General features: G+C 42.1%; 1 protein-coding gene across 1 annotated transcript; it reads left to right on the top strand.

Annotated features, from left to right (window-relative positions):
• Positions 1 to 256: 256 nt before the first annotated feature.
• KARS (lysyl-tRNA synthetase) lies at positions 257 to 9,231 on the top strand (the record flags this gene model as incomplete). Its single annotated transcript, XM_009879336.1, has 12 exons — positions 257 to 407; positions 605 to 770; positions 1,160 to 1,253; positions 1,524 to 1,710; positions 2,066 to 2,191; positions 4,634 to 4,753; positions 4,989 to 5,151; positions 5,251 to 5,424; positions 6,165 to 6,250; positions 6,940 to 7,025; positions 7,345 to 7,471; positions 9,088 to 9,231. Coding segments are annotated over 12 exons (1,624 nt in total), but the record flags the coding sequence as incomplete, so codon positions are not given.
• Between the last annotated feature and the right edge of the window lie 247 nt (positions 9,232 to 9,478).

Genomic DNA, 9,478 nt, shown 5'->3' with positions numbered 1-9,478 from the left:
GCTGCCGGCGTAAGGTTCAGCCGGGCTCTAACCTTCTCCGAGTGACGGTGTCTCGTAGGAGTAGAGGTGTAAGAAGAAAGTGCTTCAGCGTGCTTAAGGAGTTCCTTGGCCGTTGGGCAGAGTGAGAGGAGCGAGAGGGGAGCTGTGCAGGACGCTCTTGGAATCCTGCCAAGCGCTTCCCGGCAGGGCCCTGCCCAGTGTTTCCCGGCAGAGGTACCGGCGAGCCTCCCGCATCCTGCCCCCTTCTCTTCCGCAGCGAGCTGAAGAGACGTTTAAAGGCTGAGAGAAAAACAGCTGAAAAGGAGGCAAAGCAGAAAGAGCAAAGTGAAAAACATTCAAATAAGTCTTCCTTGACTTCTGACTCTGAGAATAACGTTGGTGCTGATGAGGAAAGCTTGGATCCAAATGTGAGTGGCCACGTGCTTATTACTGTTCTGAAGAAGAAATAGTTATGTTTGCTGTTTCATTGAAAGGGAACTAAATGGTTAAAATGGGAGAGGCCTACATATTCCTGCATAAGGGCAGCTGTGTTTTAGTTTACAACCTGTGAAATGTATTCAGTTTTTAACAAAATCGCTCGGTTTTGTTTCCTTTCTGATGACAGCAATACTACAAGATCCGTAGCTATGCAATCCAGCAGCTGAAGGGCACTAATGAAGATCCGTATCCCCACAAGTTCCATGTAGACATATCTCTCCCAGATTTCATAGAGAAGTACAGTCACCTGCAGCCAGGAGATCACCTGACAGACGTTACCCTGAGAGTGGCAGGTAAAGGCTTGTCTGGGATACGGAAGGATGGTCTGTTGCTTTGATAAGCTGGATCTCACCTTCTTTTAGTGACGGGGCGTTCTCTTTTCAAATTTTGCTGGTTCCCTGTTACTCGATCGTGAAGTCTGTAGTAGGGACTTGTCCTTTCAGACCGAGTGGACCTGAGCAACATCCCTTACAACGAGATCAGACTGTGATATGGGCTCCAGGACCCAAAGTTCATACGGTCATTTGTGCACTGGTATTAATTTTGAGACTTAACATCTTCTCTTTCACACTCAGTTCAGAGTTGACAATCCTTTGTCCAAGTGATAGCACTGCGGCTTTTGTCCCTCTGTCCTTTCTGCTAGGGACTCTCCTCCTGATGTCCTGCGCACTTTGATATTTAGGTCGAATCCATGCAAAGCGTGCCTCAGGAGGGAAGCTGATTTTCTATGATCTTCGTGGCGAAGGAGTCAAGTTGCAGGTCATGGCAAATTCCAGGTAAGTAGAGGCATTCCCAGTAGCATTCTAAAACTGAACCGTGTTCTGGAGCCTAGAGATCGGTATTTGGGCATTCTGTTCATCTCCTTTGGTGATTTGTCCATAGGTTGGCTTGGGCAGCCAGGTGATATTTTACTTACAATGTTGTGCTTGGCTTCCATGCTAGAGGAGTACTTTTCAAAAGGTGGTTTGGTCTGGGGAGAGACTTGCAAGACAGTCCGGAATGTTGAATTTTAAACAAACGTGCTTACAAGGGTTTTGTAATTACAGACTCTACAAATCCGAGGAGGAGTATTTCCGTATTAACAACAAGCTGCGTCGGGGGGACATTATTGGTGTAGAAGGGAATCCTGGGAAAACAAAGAAAGGGGAACTGAGTATTATTCCCTCTGAAATAACACTGTTGTCTCCATGCCTTCACATGTTGCCTCATCTTCACTTTGGCCTCAAGGATAAGGTACTGGTCACACTTGTTGCTCTTGGAGGCAGTTTGATAGCTAGGTCTGGATCAGTGCCCTTTTATATCTGCTGATCGTAGAATCATAGAATGGCCTAGGCTGGAAGGGACCTTAGAGATCATTTTAATCCAGCCTCCTTGTCGCCAGGGACACCACCTGTCACTAGATCAGGCGACACACGGGGACCGAACGGGAACAAACCTGCGACCTTGACGTTGTTAGCGCCACGCTCAACTGACTGAGCTAACCAGCTGATGGTATCAGTCAGCACAGGAACATTAGTTTCATTTTGGTATTTTTTCCTTTGGCAGCACATTTTGTCTAGCTTGTCCTAATGCTATTTGTTCTTTTCAGGAAACTAGATATCGTCAGAGATACTTGGATTTAATTCTTAATGATTACGTGAGGCAGAAGTTTATAACCCGTGCAAAGATCATTACATATATTCGGAGCTTTCTAGATGAATTGGGCTTTCTTGAGGTAAGGCTTCGTTGTTTATTTCTCTCTGTATACTGAATGTGTTTGATGGTTCTCAGCTTCAAGGATGCTTTATATTCATATGCAAAGTATTTACGGGCGTGAGGATAACTGCCTCAGTGCAGTGGTTTTTATCAGTTTAATTGTAGAATTATAGAATGAATGGGCTAGGCTGGAAGGGACCTTTCAAGGTCATCTAGTCCAGCCTCCCTGCAGTGAGCAAGGGCATCTTCAGCTAGTTCGGGTTGCTCAGGTGATGTAATGTATTGTAGTGGGAGCCATTCCTTTCCTCTCTTTTTAAAGTTAAGACTGTTCCTCGGTTGGTGAGGTTATAACTTGGGAAACTTTTATCAAGGTAGTACTTCAGACTACTGCTTTCCTTTCCTTCAGTAAATTAAAGTGGAAATAACATCTTTGACATGGTGTTTTGCCTGTGAATGTAGATGCAGGATTTTTACTTTGAGTAAGTAAAATTGGTTTTATCTTAAGAGCTATTGTGGAGTGACATACGAGAAAATACACTACCTCTGCTCTCTGCTGCACTGAAATTCTTGGTTGTATTTTACAGTTAGCAAAAAGATAACAACTTAGTTTATTTACAAGTGTTTATCTCCTGAATCTGCAAAAGCTGTGAGTGGGAGGTTTTTGAGGGAATCTGAACCTGTGCTGTGCCATCTAAAAAGATAAACACTTGTAAATAAACTAAGTTGTTATCTCCTGAATCTGCAAAAGCTGTGAGTAGGAGGTTTTTGAGGGAATCTGAACCTGTGCTGTGCCATCTCTGTCGTATGTTTAATGGCTTTACTGGCATTGATTTGGTTTTGGTTTCTTTTTTCTTTTCCAAATAATTCTTAATCTAGTACTCAGAGGTGTTACTGTTGTGATAACTTCATCAGAAAGGACCATAAGAGTCCTTCTCAATTTATATGAAGTGTGACTTGTTGGTGAAATAACGGAGTAAGTTACTTAGGGCTGGCGAGAGCATTGGGAATAGAGTAAGAGGCAGAGAAGTCAGAGAATGAGGACTGTACAATGTGAGGATACGGGCAGACATCCTCAAGTTCTTTGTGTTAACGTGAAAGCACAGCAGTTTGTGTGTGGCATGTCCCACGGAATCAGAGAATGGTTTGGCCACTTCCACCAGCAGTCTGTGTAGGGGGACAAGTTTTGAGTTGTAAATCATTCTGCTACTCAGGTTTTCAATCATTTGCAGCTACTTTCTCTTTTCAATGTCACATCTATTTCTCGTATAGTCAATGCTCTATAACGGCTTGAAGCATAAGTTGTCACATTCTGAACATCTAAGAAAATGCAGCTTTTGCCAAAGAAAATGTGTAATAATTTGAACTAAATCAGTGCACTGAAGTCTGCGGTGGATTGATTTCATTCTTTCTTACTCCTTGAAATTGTATATCTCTTTAGAAATTAACTCAGTGGGACTTGAGGATTCCTCAGACATAGAGAAGATCGGTACAGCTTTTTATCTACAATGGATGTTTCCCTGTGCCTATATGTTCCCTGCCATTCTCGCCACCAAATATTTTTCAACACTCCAAATGTAAATTTCGTTTCTTCCACCAAAAGCAGTATTAAAATTGTGTTAAGGCTTTGCAAAATTTGCAGTATCCATGGCATTTCATTTCTCTGAGGATTACTGCTTTACAGCTTTCCTACAGAGTCTCTTAAAGAATTTACAGCGTAAACACTTAATTGGAGAAAATATTGAGGAAGGCAGCTATTTCTGCCAAGTTCTATGAAACACTTCGCTCTCTTAGCCAAGTGGATTTTATCAAAATCACAGAATGGTTTGGATTGGAAGGCACCTTTACAGAGCGACGTAGAGTGAGAGAATCCCCTCCCTTCACCTGCTGGCCATGCTGCTGCTTGGTTTTTTGGGCTGTGAGCCCCGGTTGCCAGCTCACATCCTACTTTTCATGCACTGATATCCCCAAGTCCTTCTCCCCAGACCTGCTCTCAATCCGTTGATTCCCCCAGGCGGTAACGGTGTTGGGGATTGCCCCCGACCAGTTAGCTTGCACTTGGCCTTGTTGAACTTCATTTTCTGTAGCGTAGAAACAGATTTTGTGGCAATGCCACAGCCCAGTTCCTAGCTTTGATAGCAGGAACCCAGCAGGTTCAACGTTTAATAGAAAATAGGAATGATTCTTGAGAGGAACAAATATTTTTAAGTAATTTGTGTTTAGTCTTTACTAACTGCATGGGAGAAGTGCTCTTTAGTTCAGAATTGTTTTCACGTACTGAAATGTCCAAGTGTAAGTGAAATACAGAGTTTTTTTTTCATCAAAGCTAGCTATGGTTGGTTTGTTTTCTTGATCTACAGAGTTCTGCTTTGGAAACAGTTTGGAGGAAAGCAGGGCATTGAGGTGGGAGCTTGGAAATATTTATGCCACTGTCAAGTTATTTTTTTTTGTTATTATTGTACAGATTGAAACTCCGATGATGAATATAATTCCAGGTGGAGCTGTGGCAAGACCTTTTATCACATACCACAATGAACTGGATATGAATTTATATATGAGAATTGCTCCAGAGCTCTACCATAAGGTAAAACACAAGCTCCTTGTGGCTAAGTATATATTCTCCAGGCTTGTGATCTTATTATAAAAAAAGTAAATGTAGCTAAAACGAGGATTACTCTTGAAGACAGGTGGACTCGGTGGATTGGAGGAAATAAATTGAATGTGGAAAGAGATTTGCAAGGTCGTGTGGCGGTTGTGTGTGTTTGAGCTCTCTTTAGTTCTTTCGAAAAAGTGTGTTGACTAGAATTTCCGTTGTTTAGATGTTGGTGGTTGGAGGCATGGACCGAGTATATGAAATTGGGCGTCAGTTTCGGAATGAAGGAATTGATTTGACTCACAACCCTGAGTTCACAACTTGTGAGTTCTACATGGCTTATGCAGACTACCATGACTTGATGGAAATTACAGAGAAGTTGCTTTCAGGTGATGTATGCAGTATTAATTAAAAAAGAGTAAGACTGTCCAGAAGAATTGCATATTATGTGGCATACTCTTCTTGTAAACCTCGTGTTCGTTTTGTAGGGATGGTGAAACACATTACTGGAAGTTACAAGATCACTTATCATCCAGATGGTCAAGATGGACAGGCCTATGAGATAGATTTTACCCCTCCCTTCCGGCGAATTAACATGGTGTATGATCTGGAAAAGGCCCTTGGAGTGAAGTTTCCGTCAGCTGAGCATTTTGAAACTGAAGGTTCGGTGCTGAATATGAATGTCCTATAATTCTTCCTTAACAGAAAAAGGGCAGAAGAACTCAAGTTGTCCACCTGCAGTCTGTCAGCAGCTTTTCTGAGGTGGTAGTAACACATGTGGGATTGCTTTTCTTTGGTTTTGTCTGTTACCTGAGAATTCAGAAACTTTAGTGCCTTGCAGTCTTTGGCCGCTTTCTTTTGCCTCTCCCTTTGTCGAGGATATGTTGTACACTCAAGAGACGTGATCTGGGGAGTTCTAGATCTGTCGAATCAACCTGGCTTTTTATTTCTTATTTCTTCTGTCTTTTGTGCAATTGAGTCTCCATGCATGTGATCTTAGGTTAGAAATGTCATTTTGGACTTTCTTCAAAATGTGTATGTCGTATTTTGTTCTTGGAACCCAGAGACGTGGCAGAACTACTTCATACACTTTTTAGTGAATTCTTTTCTGCTGTGGTGTTGGTTTTTTTTTTTTCATTTTTACCTCCCAAATAATAGTGTCCAGCAGTTGTGTGGGTTTGTGCTTAACTGTTATCAAGTTTCTGAAATAAAAAAAGAACATATTTTAGTGTAACTGATTAAAAACAAGCACTATTTTTGTAGATTGACATTTAAGCTTATGCTTTCCCTGATGTATACCACTAAGATGTTTATAAATCACTCTGACACATGTTGAAGGATGCAGAAAGAAAAAGGATGTGGTTGCCTGGGTAGCTTTTCTGATTTTTTTCTACAATTTCAGAAACTCGCAGGTTCTTTGATGATCTTTGTGCAGAGAGAGGTGTCGAGTGTCCGCCTCCCAGGACAACAGCCAGGCTTCTTGACAGAGTAAGTGAAGGTGGTATTTTTATAATCCTAATGTCTTTGAGGATCTGTCTGTATCAACATAGTCTCTTCAGAGTCAAAATGCATCTACACCTGGGAAAACAATCTGAAATGCGCTTACAGCTATTTCTGTATCACAGTGAGAAAACTTGTTGCATCAAAATCTTTTTTTTGTGTTGTCTGCACCAAAGTGTAATTTAGTGGTACCTGGTTAATGTGACTGCTAGAGGATTTTAACTTGGGTAACTGGTCTCTCATGCTTAAAGTGGATCTGCTGTATCTTATATCAGTTTTGTCTGTGAGATCTGTGCAGTTGTATGTACTTGACACACTGGTAGGCTCACTGTGTAGTTCTTCTGTGAGCTGTCCTACGTCTTTTCCTCTGTACCCAAAATACTGCCCGATAGCTGCTTTTCTGCTGCGTTTTGTGTTAGCCTTTATTGTAATGTCCAGATTGAGTTATGTTACTACTTTTTATACAGTTTTAGCTGTGTTGTTTTTCTTACCCAACTAAGACCCACACTCTCTGTTAATGAAGACATTACCATGATCAGGAATTACTAGTTGGGAAGCTTTTCGGTTTTATGGTACCTTCTTCAGTAGGAAAGAGAGTAAAGTAGGATGTTTGGGGAAGGCGACGCTATGAAAGTGATATTGTACTCTACATAATTGTTTCACTTTTGTTTTCCCAGTTAGTTGGTGAATTCCTGGAAGTCACTTGTATCAACCCTACATTCATCTGTGACCACCCACAGATCATGAGTCCTCTAGCCAAATGGTATGAGTGTGCAACACAGTCAGTAACTCTTAGCCCTCTACTCCTACTTTATTAAAAAGGAAAAAAAAAATCACGTATGTGATAAGACATTCTGATGTTGTATACTAGTTTGTGAATTTGAACACCAGCCAAGACAGGCATTGATTTGCAAGCTGTGAAACCCACCATCCAGGGAGGAGGTGTGCTGATGCTTAGCAGTTGGAGGTTTCGCTAGCTGTTACTGCTAAGTGTGGGCAGTCCACCTGAGGTAATGCCTGTGCTCTTCGCTTCTGTAAACATGTTTGGTTTAAGGTTTGGTTGTTCTGTTGTCTTCACGTAGGCACCGCTCCCATGTGGGACTAACAGAACGCTTCGAACTCTTTGTAATGAAGAAGGAAGTGTGCAATGCCTACACGGAACTTAATGATCCTTTCCGGCAGCGGCAGCTTTTTGAGGATCAGGCCAAGGTAGTGTGTTCTGCTGGTAGTGGATAGGCAAAAAGTATTTCCTGTGGCTATTCCAAATGCATCATTGGTCCTCACTGCTGAAAAGGGTTGTTGCTACTTTGAGGAAGTGTTTCTCACTCAAGTGAAAGCCTGTCATTAAAGTGTAATTCCTTTTAAAGGAACCTAGCTCTCTAAGGTAAGAAATTGCAAACACTGCTGTTCTTTTTGTTATTAGTACTGTGACTTTTTGGAATATCTTCCCTTTTATTCTCCCTGAAATACCAATCTGAAAAAAAATCAAATGTGCAAAGTGTTTTCCCCATCTTGTTCAGGTTGAAAGTTATTTTCACCAGTTAAGCACTTACGTAGTCATACAAGACTGTGGGGTTTTTTTAAAATGCAAGACTATTTTATTTTAAATTTCTGTGTTCAGTAAGAGTTTGAATGGTGTGTAGCAATCAGCCAAATTTCCTGAACTGTTTTAAATTGTCTCACAGAATAGAGCTGGAGACTGGAAATTATTAGACCTGCAAACTTTACAGTACTATGTCTCTCTCGATAAGCCTCAGAAAGGAATGACTGAAACGGATTTTGTTATTGGTTGGGTGTGCACATCCATGAATTAGGTCAGATGATGTGGTCTGCAGAAACAGAGTTCCTGCTCTTCCTGCTCTTTCTGACGGCTTCACAGTGCCTGAGAGGATTAAACAGTTGTCAAGCCCAGGAAAATAGACTTACATTAACTAAGTAACTTGATAATAAATTTCAAAATACTCAGTTGGAATGAATAATATTACAGATTTTTTTACCTTTTGTATATGTTTGCTGCAGTTACCTCTTGTGGTTGTAGCCAAACTTTGCAGATGTGATTATATTTTTTGAATGAAAATTTGCCAGAAAATTTAACGTTAACGGCAGAGATTGAGATGAATTGTGGCAGTTTTCTGCCCAAGTCTGAAATCCTGAAATGCAAAGTTTGCTTTAAGTCTTTTGTAAACTCTTCCTTGAAACTGTGAGCAAAAAATGTTTGCTGTTGTTTCAACACTACACTTGGCGTTTTTGATTTTTGAGAGGGTTAGCTAGTCTGCGTTTTTATTATTACGGCTTTTGGCACTTTTTGTCAGGCTGACAAGGTCAGATGCACGAGTTACCATCTCAGCATAGGAGTTTTTAATCTTCGTGCTTGAGGGGTAAAATGGCAATCCTTAAACTTTGTTTCATGGAGGAACTACTGACAATTCAAACAATTAGACTTTTTAGTTGTTTCTGCAACTATTAAAGGGGGGCTGCAAGCAATAAAGAACCTGAGAAGCTTTTGGAAGCAGTGTCACCTGCTGCCATATGGCCACAGGTGTCACTTCTACTGAAGTGAAGGGCCTGGGCATGTGTCTAGAAAGGAAACCTACAGATCAGAACGAAAGTGAATCTAGAGCCCTTTTGGAAGCACAGGTGATCTCCACAGTTCTCCAGGTGCTTGGAGTCCTTCACCTGGTCCTTAGGCAGCTGCGTAGATAACGGCTTCGATTTCATGGGTTACATGGCTGCTACAAACCCCAACATCGCTCCTTTTTGGTAGGCGCTAGCGCACGGTCTAGCTCAGTACCACTCACTGTTTTACTGTTAATTTTCTCATTCAGGCAAAAGCTGCAGGTGATGATGAAGCCATGTTTATTGATGAAAACTTCTGCACTGCACTGGAGTATGGGCTGCCTCCCACCGCGGGCTGGGGCATGGGCATTGATCGCTTCACCATGTTCCTGACGGATTCCAGTAACATCAAGGTAAGCGTTAGGCACGGCAACGCCAGTTGCTAGCTTTGCCACAGAGGAGGGAATGAGGTTCTGCAGAGCAGGCCGTGGAGTGACCGACAGTGTGGCAGACGGAGATCCTTTAAGATCAGGACTCCCACCTCAGAAAAGCTCTGCTTTGGTGCCCTTGCTCAAAGCCCTCTGCAGAGCCTGCAGCCGCCCTGAGGGTCTGCTCTGCCGCGGGGCGCCCTACGCAGTTAGCGCAGTTTCCGCCGTTAGG

Source organism: Apaloderma vittatum, unplaced genomic scaffold (assembly GCF_000703405.1).
Source record: "Apaloderma vittatum isolate BGI_N311 unplaced genomic scaffold, ASM70340v1 scaffold12562, whole genome shotgun sequence".
Classification (NCBI taxonomy): Eukaryota; Metazoa; Chordata; class Aves; order Trogoniformes; family Trogonidae; genus Apaloderma; species Apaloderma vittatum.
Note: the sequence above shows the minus strand (reverse complement) of the source record. Positions and strands in the feature narration are given on the sequence as shown.